The sequence below is a fragment of the Lepidothrix coronata genome, unplaced genomic scaffold (genome assembly GCF_001604755.1).
Source record: "Lepidothrix coronata isolate B3197 unplaced genomic scaffold, Lepidothrix_coronata-1.0 Scaffold16, whole genome shotgun sequence".
Classification (NCBI taxonomy): Eukaryota; Metazoa; Chordata; class Aves; order Passeriformes; family Pipridae; genus Lepidothrix; species Lepidothrix coronata.
The window spans coordinates 8,080,410-8,098,826 of record NW_016690196.1 but is presented as its reverse complement, the minus strand read 5'-3'; the positions used below and the strand labels follow the sequence as shown (position 1 = coordinate 8,098,826).

At 34.4% G+C, this 18,417-nt stretch overlaps 1 protein-coding gene across 9 annotated transcripts in view; it reads left to right on the top strand.

The window, feature by feature from the left end:
* Positions 1-18,417, top strand: part of KIF6 (kinesin family member 6) — a 163,770-nt gene that overhangs the window by 58,008 nt on the left and 87,345 nt on the right. For all 9 annotated transcript variants that reach the window (XR_001873445.1, XR_001873447.1, XR_001873446.1 and 6 more), the window contains 3 exons: positions 303-408; positions 1,291-1,429; positions 3,415-3,627. Coding sequence is in view for 5 of the 9 variants with exons in the window: in XM_017806658.1 (XP_017662147.1) it covers positions 303-408; positions 1,291-1,429; positions 3,415-3,627 (458 nt within the window). In the remaining 4 variants the exon portion in view is untranslated. The remainder of the gene's footprint in view (positions 1-302; positions 409-1,290; positions 1,430-3,414; positions 3,628-18,417) is intronic.

Genomic DNA, 18,417 nt, shown 5'->3' with positions numbered 1-18,417 from the left:
AAAAGGTTATAAAATAAATGAGAAAAAGAAAATATTACTTTTTAGATGCTGTTAGTTCCAGAACTATTCCCTAGCAGGTGCAAGTATGTTCAGATATGCAGTTGTTGGATCTCCAGTATCAAATCCAGCTTTTAGTAATCAGAACAAAAGTACGTTTCAAATGCATGGACCTTGAAGGAAAATAGCCTACTAATATCTGAGAGCTTGGTACATTTTGGGTTGTATTTGACACACCACTTTAGAGAGTTGTCTGCTTGTTTGCGATTTTTTTTCTTCTCCTAAGAAATGCTATGTATTTTCAGGTTGGATGAGTTAATTGAAACGTTTCTCAAAGATAACGATCCTGATAGCACTCTGGATGTTGGTGCTGACATGCGCAAGATCAAGTATTGCTTCATTCATATGAAGGTATTTTTTTTTAAACATGGATGGAAGTGCAACTGGCACTCTGAAAATAACTTGAAGACATTCATTGTTGAAAAGTGTTAAAAAAAAATGCAATACAGTTGAGGGGTGCTGGAGAAGGGTGACACACCTGAACTTTGAAGTGCTTGGAGGACTGATAGAAATTTTAAATTTAATTGGAAAAATTCACCAGTGTTTTGTGGAAACCTCAGCAAGGATCTCAGCATGCAGTAAATTGTAATAGAGCACTGATACTTATTGGAATCAACACAGACTAGTTATTTGTATATGGCTTGATCTTCCGGTCTGTATTTCCAGCACTGTGGAGGCCTTATTTTGGACAAATATTTTGAAAGACATGAAAATGTAGATTAAAACCACTAAATCCCTGAATCTGTTACACTAACTCTCCTGAAGGTGTTGCAAGCCCTTCTGAATCATTGAGCAAACAAGATATGCTTGTTAATTATGAAACTAGTGGGGAAAGCAATAGAAGATAATACTTTTCTGTATTTTGGGATACAGTTTTTCCAATAAAACAATGTATGCATTCCTGATCTTAATTTATTGTCCTTAAATAATTATTTTTAGTTATATTGTTAATATTGAAAGTTCTGTCATACTAGGGAAGGCTGGAATTTATGTCTAATTTATGTCTAAGAGTAAAGTAAACTGTACGCTTGGTAGTGAAGATTGACCAATACAATTTGTTCCCTACTTGATACAGTAGATATAAGTTGACAGTCAACTGGTGGCATGATTTTGTTCTGCCAAGAGCCTAGAAAGGCTTTACCTTTCATACCATAGCTAGACCATCTCAGAGTAGAATAATACTGAGCTGGAGGTAAAGTTAAAAGGGTATGCTTTTTTTGTTTGTCCTAATAGCAACTGATGAATCATCCCACAACTTCTGATAAAAAACTGCTCTCACAAAACATCTCTGAAGAAGAAGACACTAACAAAGAATCAGGAGAAGAACTGGAAAAGCTTAAAGACCTTCTGCAGCAAAGAGACAATGAAATCAGTATCCTTTGTGAGGAAAAAAATATTATTTTGTTTTGAGATGGGCTTATAGTTTGGCTTACAATGGGTTTTGTGTAAGTGAGATAGGCTGTATGGAAGCTGCCCCCACTGTGTTAAAGCAAATACAGTGAGCAAATGAGCAAATACTCAATTCCCAACTTTTGTGTAACAGGACTTCTGCTTTGCACCTGCATCTCTTTCAATTGTAACCCAAATCAAAATCCTGGATCCAAGCACCACTTAGCTTTAGAATGGTCCACCCAATATCCAAATAGTGTGGGTCAAGTCACACCTAAAACACTCTTCTCAAGCAAATTAAACCATTTTTTAGAGGGGAAAACTCTCATGCAGTATAAAAACCAATTTATTACCTTACAAAGAATAGAATTTCCTGTATGTGTTATTTTTAGCCAAATGAAGTGCTACTTTGGGGACTATTGGGCTATATGCTTTTAGAACAAATACAAAAGTTGTACTTTTTACATTTAACTTTAAATTTTAAAGCTAAAGCTTTTTGGACATGAAAGTACTAAACTGCTCAGATGTGCTTCATCCATTTCACTGCCTCACAAGAAATATGAGTAGCTGTGCTGTAGCGCAGTGGGTGGGAGTTATTTTTAGCAGATTGACAGAACTGTGGGCAAACTGCAACATCACGGTGTCCCTAACTTTGTGGCTGCTCAGTGGGTAAAATTTGAGTATGGCAGAGAAAAGAAAATATGGATTTGCTAAGTTTAAAGATAATAGAGATTCTCTCACAGATACTAGTAAAGAGCAAACCCAGTTGTGTTCTTTGTGCTCAGCAATTCCTGATGAATTTTAAATGTCGAATGAAAATAGCATTTTTCATTGGGGTATAATGTGCTACCAGTCTGAATGGAGGTGTTGGGAAAGCTTCTCTAATTCTGCTCTGTCACAGATGATAATATTTTCATTTTCCAAGGTGCGATTTCATATAAATTTATCTAAAACAGGGACTCATTCCTTTCAAAAAGACTTCAATTTTATGTCAATTTTATGTCTGAATTCCCAGAAACATTTCTTCCTGAAATTAATTATTTCATTAGTATGGGAAAAAAAGCAAAATATCTCTATCAAATGTGCTTGTGCTCAGTAGATTTACACAACTTTGTTTGTACAAGGAGGAAACTTGTGGAAATCCATGTTAGAATTATATAGGAAGAATGTAAGTATTAAGACTTTGAAGACAAGACTGATTTAGAGAGTTGCTAAGTGACTGTACATCATCACATTAATAACATGTCTAATGTGATGAAGTGGTGGGAAGTATGGAAGCTGTTTAGTTAATAAACTATGAGTTCCTTCTTGCCTACAGTAACTAGAAGCTATCATAACAACTGAATTGGAAAGTGTTTTACTATTACTACCTAGTCAAGTTAATTATACTCCCTAAAGACTACTTAGATTTTTTGCTGTTCATTTAGAAGATTAATTAGTATTAAAATGAATAACATATCAAAAACATATCACAGGGACTTCTGTGGTTTCATCTGAACACACACAGGATTTCCATTGTACGCCCTCTATGAGCTGTTAGGCAAAATGTGTTTATACCAAATATACTTCCAGTAAATGCACAGTGTTATTGCAAGAAATTTCCTAAAGACCTTTTCTGCATTTAAATAAACCTTCTTACTGTGAAAAACCTAAACATTTGCGAGGCTACCTGTAAGTTAAAAGGCTTTTTTTCTTTTGTTTGGAAGTCTTGTTTATTACAAAATTTTAAAAATAAAAAGGAAGTGTCACACAATGGCAATAAGATCCTAGACTTTTCCTTCCTGTTTGTATGTAAATGCTTTTATCAGGAGTTGATTGAATGGGATCAACAGTTTGTGGTCAATGTGTGAATTTGTTAATGTTTAGTAAAAATGAATCTGCTGTTTGGAAAAACTGAGGTGGATGATTGTTGCTCTATATATATTAAAAAAAATAAATTCTTAATTATTTCCTTAATTTATTGTGCAGATATTCTGGTAAATATGCTAAAAAAAGAAAAAAAGAAAGCGCAAGATGCTCTTTTCCAGCTTAATGCCAGCTCTGCTTGTTCTACAGTCTTGGAGCAGTCTCTACCTATAAACTTGGAAGATAGGCAGAGCCCATCTAGCTGTTCTAGTCTGAAAGGGGCAAAAGATTTCAGCTCTTCTGTTCACAGACTACCTCTTCTTTCTAGACAAACAGGTTAGTGTAATTAATTAAGAGAACATTTATTGGATTATTCCAGTATGATTTACAGCGTATGAATCAAATGTGAACCAAAACAGGAAAGCTTTATTTTCAATATCAGTCATATTGTGCTAATTCTGTATCCACAAATACAGGGTTTGAAATTTAAAGCTCTCTCAAAGTGCTGATGGCTTTTACAACCTGATGTGACTACTCTGTGGGACAGCCCTACAAAACCAGAGTATAAATTCAGTTGCAGGCCCTTGAATCTTTGAGTAAATTCTCAGAAAAAAAGACCTTTTGAGCATAATTCATTAAAAATGTTGAACAATTTTAGGTGGGCAAATATCTCTGCATTCCTTCAGAGTGGCCTGACATTCTGCTACTAGTTGAATAATGTTGGCAGCACTTGCACTTGCAGTCTTTTGTAATGTATAGCTGATAGCTATTATAATGATAATGCCTTATAATGTTATGTCTTAAAATGCTTGCGTTATTGTGCTCAGGGAATACTTCAAATGGCAGACTTAAAAAGGTAGTAGAAACATTTACTAATACTACACCTACAGCCTTGCCAGTGTGCCTTAAACCCAACCTCAGGAGACCAATTGTGTCTACAAGAATATAACAGTGTTCAAGCTCTTTCATTGTGTCTCTGAAAATGACAGTATGTTCTCCCTGATATAGAAGTAATTTTATTTTTCACATTCTATTTTTTTTATTTCTTCAAATTCTCAAAGTAACAAACTTCAATATTTATCTTCATTTTGTAACTAGCCTTTATATTTAAAAGTTCTTGTAGACTGAAGATTAGGTATTTTTCAGTTCAGCTTTTTTACAGTTTGATTCTTCATGGTACCAAGAGACATATTTGAGAAAAATTTGCTATGTAACATTTGTAAACATATACAAATAGTTCAATGTTGAAAAAGGTCTCACTGTGTACATATACATAGTATGCATAAAGCCATCGTGTCAGATGTTAAGTTGTGCTACAGGAGAGTAATTTTAATGAAACTTAATAAATTCTTTTTAGAAGTATTAGAACTTTTCTGTAGTCTTTAAAATTGCATTTGAATAATAATAATAATAATAATAATAACAACAACAACAACCACCAGAATGGATCATGACCCAAAAATTATCAAAAATAAAAGAAGTATTTAAGAACAAGAACTAAGGTAAAATAAGGCCAGAAGGCTCAAGTAAAAGAAAAAGAAAAAAAAACAAAAGAGAAAAGTTCTGTGAGTTAGTATAAAGGAAGCCCATACTAGGATAAGCAGCCTATGTGCTGATTAAAAAAAAAAAACAAACCACAACTATAAAGTACCGATCCATATCACATGAAGAAAAAGTCTGTAACCAAGAAGCATTCAATTTTTTTTTGCAGGCAAGTTACTGATTTGAGACCCTTAGCTGAAAATTACCATAAGCCTCAAGCCATTATTACTATTTTTCTCTTTTATTATAAAGCTACAACAGTGCAAAGATACACTAGTACATTCCTTGGCAGCTTAAAACTCTTTTTTCTGTCTGCTAATGGCTAGGATGTAGCTCTGTTTCCTGGTGAACTCAGACCTGAACACATTTGTATGCCTCAGACTTGATTAATCTTGTTTGTTCTAAGAATGAAGCACAATGTCTTGAAAGAACACCATCTGGTGAAAAACATGGTTGTCACCTTACATAGCAAAATAAGTAATTTTAATACTCTAGTGTCCACTAGATACATATTCTGACTTCAGTTTTTCCTTTTAACCTTCAAATTTCTATATGGGTTTGAAAAGCTTTCTCATCATGGTTTTTGACAGGCTACTGCAATGATGAAATTGTCAACTGGCTGGGGAGGCTTGTGAAAGAGTGGGAAAGAAGTTTGAGGGACAATTGCAAAAGTATTAAATATTCTTCTCAGGAGTTAGGTTTTACCTCAGGCTTCATCAGACCTCATAACTAATTCTTCTAATATTGTCTTGCACACTTCAATTAATACGGCTATTAATTAAAAAATTTCCAGAAGCTTATGTATTCAACCCCAAAAGTTTTAAATACTGAATCATGAGATTAAATATTCAAATCATTAATTTCCAGAAGACCGAGTTTTAAAAGATATGCAAGTATAAGTAATATTTACGGATAATTTTTTTGAAAATGTGTTCTTCTGCATACTAAATTTTCAGAACTAGCTGCAGCCATTCCCAGAACCAGATTTTATAAGATTTCAGGGATCTGTTTCACCTCATTTGTAAGAGTGATCACCTCATTTGTAAGAGTGATCCCACCAGATTTAAGTATGTGGTTAAATCATTGTGGAAACAGCTCAAACAATGGAAATAATATTAAACAGCATGGATTGAGTATGTAGGGCAGTTTTATAGTTGGTATTTGAAAAGGGTTAAATATTAACCATTGCAGTTTTCTTTCCTTGCATCATCTCTGCTGGTTATTTATGACAATAAGTAACAATATTCTTGCAAGTTGTTAATTTCTAAATCCACTTAAAATAACTTCCAGTAACTGTAGACAGGTTTTTCATGTACAGTTGCATGTTGTCTTTATTTTCTAGTTGAATTGTTCAAATAAAAAGGTTTTTTGGTGTCAGTAGGTTCTAGAAGTGCTTATGTTTTTTTAGCAAAGAACATACCTCATCCTAGATTACCACGTATAACTATTACATGGTCATGATTTGCATTTTTGTTTACTTTTTTACCCATTCTATGAGGGGATTTCAAACTGAAAGAATAGAGAATCTTCAGCTTGAATTTCAGACGTGGCAGCTGACAAGTAGAAACTTAGATTTTGCTAGTGTACTATTGGGAATGCTTTTCTTAAACTAGTTAAGGTTGCCAGTTATCCTCTAAAATTCCTTGGTAATTGAATTAAGATTCAATTGTCACACTTGCTATTGTTTCAGCTACTGAGGAAATCCCTTTGCCTTCAACTTTTCCTATTCATAATGCTCCTTATTGTTTTCTAGGAAAAATTTATTTAATTGGTGTCATAGTAGTATTAGCTAAATATAATCATAACATAAAGCTTTTGATTACCTTAGAAATATGTCAGCAAAAAGTAGCTATGTTGTATCAACAAATGACTAACATAATTGCATCTTTTATATAGTGTCATTTGTTCTTTAGTCTTTAGAGAACAATTTAAAGAACAATTTGCAAGCAGTAGCAAATTCTGTTTCGATCAATGCTTTCTCTTTTTGCAAACATTTGTGTGTGTATGTTCATATGAATTTACTTTGAACATAAATAGGAAGCAGCATGTCAGCTCGAACTGACTGGATTGTTGAACCTTATCTCCTGCACTCTGCATTAGTGAGGCCAAGTTGGATGGGGCCCTGAGGAACCTGCTCTAGTGGAAGATGTCCATGCCTGTGGCAGTGGGGTTGGAACAAGATTATCTTCAAGGTCCCTTTCGACCTAAACCATTCTGTGATTCTAAGTTTGGATGAGGCATCATTCTCACTCAAGCACAGAGCCTCATTTTTCATATATTGAAAACCTGAAAATAATATTCATCATTATAAAGTTATCCATTGATTTCAAAATCTATCTGAACTGTATACGTATGCCTTTTTGTCTGTAGTCATTAAGGATTAACTAAAGATGTGTGAAAGGGCTTGGGCCTGAGCCAGAGTCAAACTCCCAACTAGAAGCTTTAGTGTAATATTAGCGTACATAATGGAGTAATATTAAAGCTATTCTTCATCATTTAAACTCTCTGCATACCTTACATCATTTATGAAGATTTCAGTTTTCAATAGCAGGAAGGCTTATGTGATATGTTACCTGTTTTAGCAGTCTAGCTTTCTTTATTTAATTCTGTACTCTCAAAGCTGTCATTAGATGAATTTAATGCAATATAATTCAAAATAAATGTTATTTCTAGGGTCTCTAATGTGTTTTCCATTTTCCTATCTCATTTCCTTATCCTGAAAACAATTAAATTAGGAAATCAGCAGAAAGCATAGGGAAAAAAAAATTACTTTAGTGAAGCAGTTGTTAGAAAGTCTATCTAATAATTAGATAAACTTTCATTTATTTTGCTGTTGATTTGTTGTGTAGCTTTAACATTTGTTTGCCCAGAAACAGATCTTTACCATTCCGTGTTAGAAAATAGAATAATTTCATTCTGTTACTTCCATGTTAGATTTACTGCTGCTTTTACATTATAAAATCTCCAGACTTATTGACCTGTTACTGAATCCATCAAAACCAAAAATATTTATGCTGCTAAATTTCTGAAAAGTAAATGAACTATAAGAACTCATACAGTACTGTGCAGGCAAAGTTTGTTTCTCAGTGTGGTAAAAAATGTATTATCTCAGAGAACTGCTGTCTCTCTATGGTGAGGCATATTTTTATCATTTTCCTTGTATGATCTAGGACCATATCTGCATCGGAAGATATGTGTAATGATGTTTCTAGTCTATCCTCTCCAGATATTGCTTTGAGTAGGAGAAATGCAGTCATACTATTTCACTGCTGAGCTTGATGTAAGAATCTGGGTTAACAGGAAAATTTTTATCTCATCATAGCAGTAAAACAATTCCTGGTCCAAATTTGTCTCACAGCAGGCTGACTTTGAAGGTGAATGAGTATTGACTTCTACAACTGTACATGTTGTATAGGCACAGCTGTAATTTATCTTTTTTTTAAGTCCATCCTGCACTGAATGTGCATGCTCTTTGAAAAGACACTGAGTGAACATAATACATCTTCAAAGGTTTGACATATGGTAGTATTTACCTTCCTGTACATTTTATCTTTCCCCCACTGCTTGTATGCCTGAAATTCTAAACAGAAGCCTTTAATGGTAATGACTGTACAAACTGAAAGATCAGTAAAGCCTAACACCCCACATTTGGTCTGACATTAGATTGGCTCAGTTGGTTAGAACACCATCAAGGTAGTGGGCTCAATGCCCATATGGGGCATTCACTTAGGAGTTGGACTTGGTCCTTGTGGGTCCCTTTCAACTCGGAATATTCTGTGATTTCCAAGTAGGTTTTTGGGCACTATTATAGCATATTTTTGACTGCTAATAAATACTAAGTTGCAAAGAGCTGATTTCATAGAATCATAGAATAGTTTGGGTTGTAAGGGTCCTTAAAAATCATCTAGTTCCAGTCCCCCAGCCATGGGCAGGGATGCCACTCACTAGATCAGGTTACTCAGGTCCCCATCCAACCTGGCCTTGAACACTTCCAGGGATGAGGCATCCACAACCTCTCTGGGCAACCTGTTCCAGTGTTTCACCACCCCCACAGTAAAGAATTGCTTCCTAACATCTCATTTAAACCTACTGTCTTTCAATTTAAAACCATTACCCCTTGTCTTGTCACTGTCTGCCTGTATAAAATGTCCCTCTCCCTCCTTTTTACAAGCCCCCTTTAAGTACTGGAAGGCCGTGATGAGGTCTCTCTGGAGTCTTCTCCATGCTGAACAATGGCAGGTCTCTCCACTTGTCTTTGATTTAATATTAAACGGTATTTTTTCTGAACAGGTATGTCTTTAACTGCTTGTTTGAATATCATATTCAAAATAATGTCATTAGTAAAATATTGGTGAACATGAGGTTTGATACCAGTGGCAGACCTAATTAAGCACAACTGAAATTGGACATGTGGATCATTGTAGTGTTCTGTATTGTTCTTTTTTCAGTGTATATTAGGGTCTGTATCAGCATGTTCTTCTTGATGGTTGTAGCAGAGGAATATGCAAGTTCAGTGTCCTAGTAATGTCCTAAGTTTCACTGATGGTACTGGGTTACATAGCATTGAATTCTTCAGTTAAAAATAATCCCAGTTTACATGCTGTCAGATTTGTTTTCCTTGGATCCCAAAAGACTTCTTTTAGGAGGGAGTAGTAGGTAGGGTGCCTGGAAACAGCGGAAGGCAGCCTGCTGCTCTCATTTTGGCAAGTCAGCTCCCATCACTGGAGAGGTTTTACAGATTGCATAAGACAGAGAACTTAGAGTGAACAGATCAGAACTTGTTATCTTAGTCTAAGTGTTATACCATGAAAGGGGAGAACTTGCTTTTCAATACCCATCTTTAATCACAGAGCACTCAAAATTATAAACCCATAACTACATGAGTGAGAGTGAGTAAAACACTATGGCAAATTCAGTAGCTGCTGTTATTTATTGCATCAGAATATCTTTCATAAATCTGAAACAGACACAACTGGCTATTGATTTAATTTATGTTTCAGATGAACATTCCAGAAAATGCAAAGATAAATTATTGGCATAATAACCTGAGATTTACAAATGCTTCAACCATTTTAGTTTTAATATAATCATTTAGTTCATCATAAAGTGTCTACTGCAGCTTTAGCTGTACTAATAATTTGTATCTTGTAGAGACATAAATGTAGAACTACACATAGTCTTTCTCAGGAGATGGTGTCAATTATTATAAATTAGTAGTTTTCGGGATAATTCCAAGAATGAAGGAACCTAGCAAATCAGACTTCATCATGCATGCCAGTGGAGTGATAAACATTTTAATGTATTATACTTTTACTGCGTTATACCACTTCTTCTGTACAGAGAAGTATTATTTTGAAATCAGTCTCACACTGCTGCTTGCTTCTTAGCATAATTCTGTCAGCGTAAGAGACGTATGATACCATTTTTCCTCCTGCTGGATTTGTTTTTCTCTTGAAATATAAACAGCCTGGTTACCAGACAGTAGTGTGACTATTGTGACACTCAAAGAACACAATAAATCTTAGTAAGAGCTTCAAATCATTGTATATGCTGATGGACTTGAGAGGGATTATTTTGCTCTCACAAAAGATTTTGTCAGGATCATGTTTTGACCAGTTTGAGCCACTTCCTTTATCTTTCATTGAGAAGCTGTGAGGTTTTTTGGGAAGTTGGTAAAGAATTGACCTCCTGTGTACCCCCTTCATGGTTTAAGATCACTTTTTGCTCAACACTATGCAAATACCTATACAAAAGAGCATTCCTGCTGAAGGGCTGACAAGCTGACTTTGAAATGTAAGATGAGAGATAGTTTCTATAAACAGACGATGATTATGAATAGCATGAAAGTAGTGATGATAACACACAAACTGCTCATTTATGAAAGCTAAATATTTTTGTCTTGTATTAAGATTTCTCAAAATATTTATCTTGTCTATTTTATATATTTATGTAATAATTCAGGGAAAATACTTCCTTCCATTGTTGAAAACCCACAGAAAGTTCCCTAATGGAAAAGATTGACTGAGGTTTTCCATTAGAATCTCTTCTGTCTTTTAGTTCAGAAAAAAGACAGGTCTCAACCCTCTAGAAAAATTAAATGCTTAGCAAACCTATTTGTATCTTGGAGTCTTTTCTTTGTCCAGTAGTACTTTGCGATATCTGCTGGCAGACTCTTGGCACTGTGCCCATGACAAATCTTTTGTCAACAAACACATTTAGCCACTTTATTGCTATTTGACCAGCAAAAGAGCTCACTAGTGCATTTAGGGCACTGTTCAGACTTACTGTTGATCTTTCTCCTTAGTCAGAAAAGAAAGTATGTGCTACATTTTCTGTTACAGGTCTGGGAAAAAGTTTTTATTCCATTTGCTTTCCAGCTGAACTTCTACTGATGCCGTACATATTGCATTGCTACTGTTAAACCTTCGTAACAACTATTTAAAAAAAGATGTGTTGTTTTGCTAACTTCTTAAGCATAAAATGTTTTCTATAGTGTAGAGTGATTATTTGCTACAATAATTTATTTTTTTTATTGCCAAGTTTACGGATGAAGCAGGAAGTATCAGACTTCACTGCTTAAGATTTAGGTATTTTAGAAAGCCTTCAAAATAAATTCAGCAAATGTTAACAGTCAGCATAAGCTTTGGAATAATTTTATTGAACTTTGCTTCTGATAAGCATAACAAAGCTATTTTCTGATATTTCAAGTTACCAGATAAAACGTGTATTGCTAAGGCTCCAATTTCTGTAATAAATATGAATGAATGTCTATCTTCAGACACATGTTCGTAGCATGTGGTTGTGGAAATTTTTTACTTTGTCATGTCCTTTTATACATTTTAGTATATCTCATTGCCTTAAGAGATCACAGTTTTATTCCTCTTTTTAATGTTTTAGAAGGAACAAAAAGTAAAAATTAAAATTCAAAGTAGTTTCTAGAAAAAATTACTGTCTTTAAATGTACACTGATTGCAGTAAACACTAAGTAGACTACCTCTGTGAATTTATAGAACACTCGACTAACTTCTGGGGGTTAGGGTTTTTGTTTGTTTGGGTTTTTCTCAAAATCTAGTCTTCTATCTGTACAGCTTCCAAAGTCTTTTTTTTGGTCAGACTTCACAGTGAATCCACTGTCAGTTTTCCTTGAGTGAGGACTTTGAACTGAACTCACTAAGATTAGTGAACAGCAAGAAACCAAATGTGTTAAGAAGTTTGAGACTCTGTAACATCTTTGTAAGGAACAAGAGATGATTATTCTTTGTGACAAAGAAATATAAATACATGTCGTAAGATTTAAAGTTAAGTGAGCCCTTGCATTTGGTATTCCATGATAAAGCACTGTGTGTTACAATTTTTATCATCTTAACTGTTTCTAAATATGAACGTAGGGTTATTTTTAGAAGATGAAGCCTGGATTTTCCTTTTTGGAGCTTGATCCCCATTTGCAACATCAAAGGCAGATTTTGCAAGTCATAAGAATTTAATGAGAGTAAGGAGCAGATCATTACAGGACTTTCATTAGTTTCTCAGAGACATTGAAATTTACTTATATATTGAAAATGTTGTTATGTAAAGACACTTACTGCTTATATCAACAGCTTTTTCTTTCTCCATATTTATTTGGTTTTACAAAATATTTCTGTTTTTTCTAACATGCCCATCATGTCTTTCTTTCCACTTCTCAGATGGGAATGTCTTCTAATGTGGAACGTATGTTTGGAAGCTTGTTAAAGATGCTTTTGGCAGTTTTTACTGCCTTCCTATTGAGTCTGTTTATATGGAGAAACTTTCCAGTATTTTTATGCTAGTTTACTGTTCTCTGATCCAGATTAGTCTGCTAAATGTAACCTAGTGTTCCTTGGAAGTTCTCTACTATTTCAAATCTTTTTGGCTTCCTCTTTCATTAGCCATATTTTGGCTATTGGATCCTTCAAACTAACTCCTTGAAGTTGTTTTTGGGGTTTTTTTGGTGACTGAAGCTCTTCAATTCTTGATATTTTAGAGGTAAAAATATACTTCCGAATGTTTCTGTGTACTTGAAGGGTAATCAAATTCCTTTATATATTGATTGTCAGATTTGGCAAATACCTCTGTAAAACCTCTTCCATATTGTTGTTGTTATGAACATCAGTCCTGAGAGACTAGAGTATCTTTTAACAGAGCCACTACATGCACATTATATATGGATATCGGTAATCAAAAGACTAGAAGATCCTCCTGTTAGCTTAATCTTTATATATTCCTGTACAGATACTGCTAATTCTGCTAAATAATAGATTAGTCTAGAGTTCTGTTTCTCTTTTTTTTGTGTATTTAAACTAAAAAATGCCCTGTTTCATTCTGTTCGTCACAAAACCAGATATTGTCTTGAGAGACTAATCTCACATATTTGAATATTAAATGAAAGTAGAAAATATCGGAAATATCCCAGAAATCCCTAGTTTTTTCTGATATTTGCAATGCATTTAACTTTAAAGATAAGTTTCTTCCAAATGTTTCAGGCCAATTTCATGCTGCTGTTATTGTACAATTTTTTCCATTGAATTTGGTGGATTTATATGTCTTTTTGCAATTGGCTCCGAAGTATTGGATGCTTTTGGTGAAAAAATCATGGCATGGTTCACTTACCTCTCATGCATCATCTTTTCAACTCTTACGATTTTAACTCTGGAATACGTATTTAGTAACTGTGTCTTTGTTTCGTTCATTTTCAGCCTCTGTTGTAAGTTCAGAAGGATACTTTCAAAAGAATAACATGTTAGCAGTAGGTTATGTGGTATTTAGGTTAATCTGAGAAAAATTAAACCATTATTGACTTCTATGTGAAAGAAAAGAGTAAACAAATTGTTGGAAATTAACTAGCTGCTCGAGCTGAGGTGATATTTGGTTTTCCACAATGTCATGCAGTAAGTTTGGTAGGTTTTACTTTTAGATCAGGTAAAAGCTCTTATTGATTTTCATTGCAGGGCTGATCTTACAAGTCTGTGGCTGAGATGCTCTGCTGTATCTGTCTACCAAGCTACATTGAAAACAGTCTTTGATCTTTTTATTCATACAGTCAGGTAGGAGCTGGTCTAAGACTTCCTTAAGGCAATTTTGCAAGTTGAAATGATTTCACAGTTATACAAAGAGCTGAATTGGTTCTTTGCAAACATGTGTGCATCAAAGATCCTTTACATGTAGGTAATTATGGCCAGTCTCCTGTAGCAGAAATGATTATTTAACGTTTGTAAGCATTTAGCAATAATTCCAGGTTTTCTTCAAACCACTTGTATCTGACCAATGCAGTGAATGGTCGAGCCAGTCATGACAAAGTTCTGCACTGTCTACTTTTGTACTGTATCACAATGCTTATGATTAGTCTACTTTCCCTTAATAGTTTTTCTGGTTTCCCATTTTTCCTGACAATATTCTTTGTCAGGATAATGAATGAGGTGAGTCATTTGGTGATGGTTGAGAAAAACACTTGCTGAAAGGTTTTTTTGTTTTTGTTGTTGTTGTTGTTAATGATATCATGCCAAATATTAGTACAAATAGTCCTACTTCTAGTGTGAACCTCCGCCTGATTTTCAGCATTCAAATAAAATTAAATTTCATCTTTTGCTGTCTTTTCTAGTTTCCTAATCATCCAACTAGTTTCCAGTAATTTTCTATGATAAGTATTCTCAGTCTTTTATTTTTTTGTGTCTTGAGTGTAATAATCTCCAGCCTTTTCATTTTGGTCAACTCATGGCCCTTAAACTGTTGCTGTATGTTCATGTTACTGAACTTGCTTACTGTTACTATCTTAGTTTTTTAAATGTTTATTGTAATTCTGAAATTCCTTCAAATAATGATAATCTCAGAATCAATATTCTGAAGTTCAGCTCTAGGCAGAACTAATATAAAAATGTAAAATGAAAATCTGGTGCTGTTAATATTGGATGCCATGTTTGAAACCTTCTGCAATTTTTTATTATGCCTATTACAATGTCACTATTGCTTTCTGCTGCCATTTTGGGCTTTCTAGTACCTAAATATAAAAGCCTTTAAGAGCATCAGTTTATCATGCTGGAACTCACAATAAACTTTCTCAAAAATATGAATGGAGAGACTAACTTGTTTAATATTTATTTTGTACATTTGAAGCACAAGTCCTGTGAGGAGTGGCTGAGGGATCTGGGGTTGTTCAGCCTGGAGAAAAGGAGGCTCAGGGTGGACCTTATCACTCCCTACAACTACTTGAAAGGAGGTTGTAGCCAGGTGCGAATTGGTCTCTTCTCCAAGGCAACAAATGACAGGATGAGAGGAAATGGCCTCAAGTTGCTCCAGCAGAGGTTTAGACAGAAAATTAGGAAAAATTTCTTCTCTGAAAGGGTTGTCAAGCATGGGAATAGGCTGCCCAGGGAAGTGGCGTAGTCACCATCCCTGAAAGTGTGGATATGGCATTTGAAGACATGGTTTAATGGTGACCATAGTGCAGGTGCTGGATTGACAGTTGTACTTGATGATCTTAGAGGTATTTTCCAACCTCAAAAATTCTATTTATCTATGATTTTACATGCTATTTTAGGAAGATATTGTCACTCTTTTCTTTATTCCTCAACAGAAATCGAATCAGTTTCTCCATATGCACATCTCAATAATATAGAGAATACGTAAGTGGTTCAAGATTCTTAAATCTTTGGCTTTAAAATGTATCACTAAAATTTTAACTAGAAGTGAGACTGATATCTTGTCATTGCTTAGAGTATATATATATATATATATATATATGATTTATGCTCTCCTTAAAGTAGAGGCAGACTCATGCAGGATTTTTTAATGAAGATCTGGAGCATTTCAGCTGCCATTTTCTCTTTGCATTGGTTTATACTTTTTAACAATATGTTTAGCTAACATTTTCAGGCTTTTTTTTTTCTTTTGCACTTACGAGTATCCAGTGATCATTTAAAAAGAAAATCCTTGCAAGCTATATCATATGAAATACATCTAAAACTAGATGAATCTGAAATGTCAGTGAAAGGGATATAAAAATAAAGTTTGAAGTGGTAGCTTTTATTCTCTCTCAAAATCACAGTCTTTAAAACAATAAAGTCAATGTGCAACTAACCTTTTATAATATAGAAGAAAAGTAGATTTTTCCTTTTGAAAGTGTTTGTTTCACTTTTTTTCCCCAAGAATAAAAGTAAATGTATTTTCCAGTGCTTGTTTAGGATTTAATTGCATTCAGAGGATAGGCAGTAAGAGAACATACCCTAAGATGATATTTGTGACTTTGTGTTAATATCAATTGATGAGTTTTATCATGTATTCTGCAAATTTGTAAGTCTATTTTCAGGAGATCTCAGTGGAGCCCTGTATGTTTAAATTGCCTTAACAGCTTGTGTTACATTTTGATACTATTTTTTCTTCTGTTTAAGAATTTCTGACCCTTTTCTTATAGTAAACCCAGCACAGAGAAAGCTGTGCTGTGCTAGATAATTGTTTGGGGGGTTTTCCAGGTGATATTCTTGTTGTTTCTGAAATCACTAAATTTACATGTGAGGCTTGTATTCCTGAAATAAACAGTTAAAACAAACAAACAAACAAAAAATCATAACATTGCATCCGCATAGTATCTAGGCATGAATGTTGTAAGGACATGTTCCTGTGTCACTTCCAAAACAGACAGCAGCACCACCTCCTGGGCATAAAACTGTTGGAAATACCTGCATCTGTTGCATAACCAAATGCTGGTTATGCAAGGTGAAGGTTTTATACCTTCACAGGAAGGTATAAAACCCCAGCATAAACTGCTGTTTATAGCTTGTCGTTCAGTTGGGTTTTTTCTTGATGTCTATTACTTAGTGTTTAGATGAAGTGCAAAAGCACAAGATTTAATATTTCTTCCAGTTTTAGTTGCCATCATAATTCTGTATATGTATGTGGCCGATCTCTTTCTGGTTTCTGATGTACTATGTGCATATTTAAAATGTTGAGTACTTTGATATTTATAGCTAAATCTTTTACATGCTTTTTTTTCTGGGCACAACAACTTCTGCCCCATCAAGGCCTGACAATCAAAACATCCAGATGACTGAAAGAGGATAGCTCGAAGTATCTTATCTCCCACTCTTGTGGGGGCTCTCAAGTCGGGGGACATAGCCTGTAAAGCTAAGAAAGTTAATCAGAAAAAGGATAAGTGCTTTGAAGAATAGGTCCAAGGCAGCCACAGGGTTCATTGTATCACTGCACGATCAAGCAGGATTTATTATCAGGGCTTTTATAAAAAAACTACTGGTATTTTAGTCTCTGAAGAAGTAAATATAAGCATGTTGTTATTTCCCTATGGTGTCAGTTGGACCTAATCACATGTCAAACATTCATGTAATGTTTTGATACTTTGTGAATTAAAACTTTCATCCATTTGTCCTTGCTGTTTGAAGAAGCAAGGTTAAGTCAAAAGAATTTCTTTCCCATGCCTAACTTCCCTCATAAACTGTTGCAGATTGCTATCATGTCTTGTTCTTAGGTATGTCTTTGAGTGATTTAATGGATAATAATAATTTAAATAAAGCTGGAAATAAAACTTACGGTCTTTTTCAAAGTAAAAACAAGCTCTGATATGATTTTCTGAACTTTATGATTACCTGTAGAATGGATTTCAGTTAGGACTATATATTGGAATGTGACGTATTTGATTTTGATTAAAAAATTTTATATATGCTTCTTTGAGATGGGGATATAAATGAAGATTAATGTATCCACTTCAATCCACAAAGTTATTATGCAACATTATGGGAACAATGGGAAGAACTACTCAGAACTTACAGTAGCACTCTTGAAGAGAAAGTTTACTTGTAGTATGTAACACAAGTTTGAAGTGTTTTGACTCCAATTAATAAACATGATAAGCATGTTTTAATCTGTGACTGAAGAGCGCTTTTTCCAAGTAAAGGATTTTGCTACACTGTTCCATACATCTGTTGCCCTAGGTTTGATTCCTGCAGTGTACTCTGTATAGAGCTACAACTTTAAGCTGGTTTGAAACTGAATCTGGTGTAAAAGTAGCTGCTTGTCTGTTAAATAGAAATGTTCTCTGCATATCTGTAATGGCACAGTTCTACAATATTTCTCAAATTAAGCCTTTGGCCTAGAAGTGTCAGTCTTTTGGAACCTGTCTTTTTAAGAAAGCCTGCTAGAAGTTGCATCAATTATAAAAGGGAAGATCTGTGGTCAGGCCATTGTTTCGGAAATGTCTTCACTCTTGGCACTCATGAGGTGCCCCAGAGCTTTCTAGTACTTGTTTTCCACGCTGTTCCAAGTCTGATTTTCTCTGGATTTTTAGAAGGAAGGAATACATTGAAGGGTGCCAGCTGTGAGAGGAGATATGTGTTTCTGTATTCCTATAGCTGAACTTGTTAGCTGTAGTTTTTTATATTAAATCATTGAATTTGTACTTAGGGGAAGAAAGCGTGGGTAAATTGCATCTTATCTTGAACTTTTGAGTAAAATAATTTTAATGTTGGGTTGAAAATTTCCATGATAACGTCTAAAACATTGGAGGGGGACTCAAAAAAAAAAAAAAAAAGAAAAAAATCAAAAAGACTATCAGTGTATCAG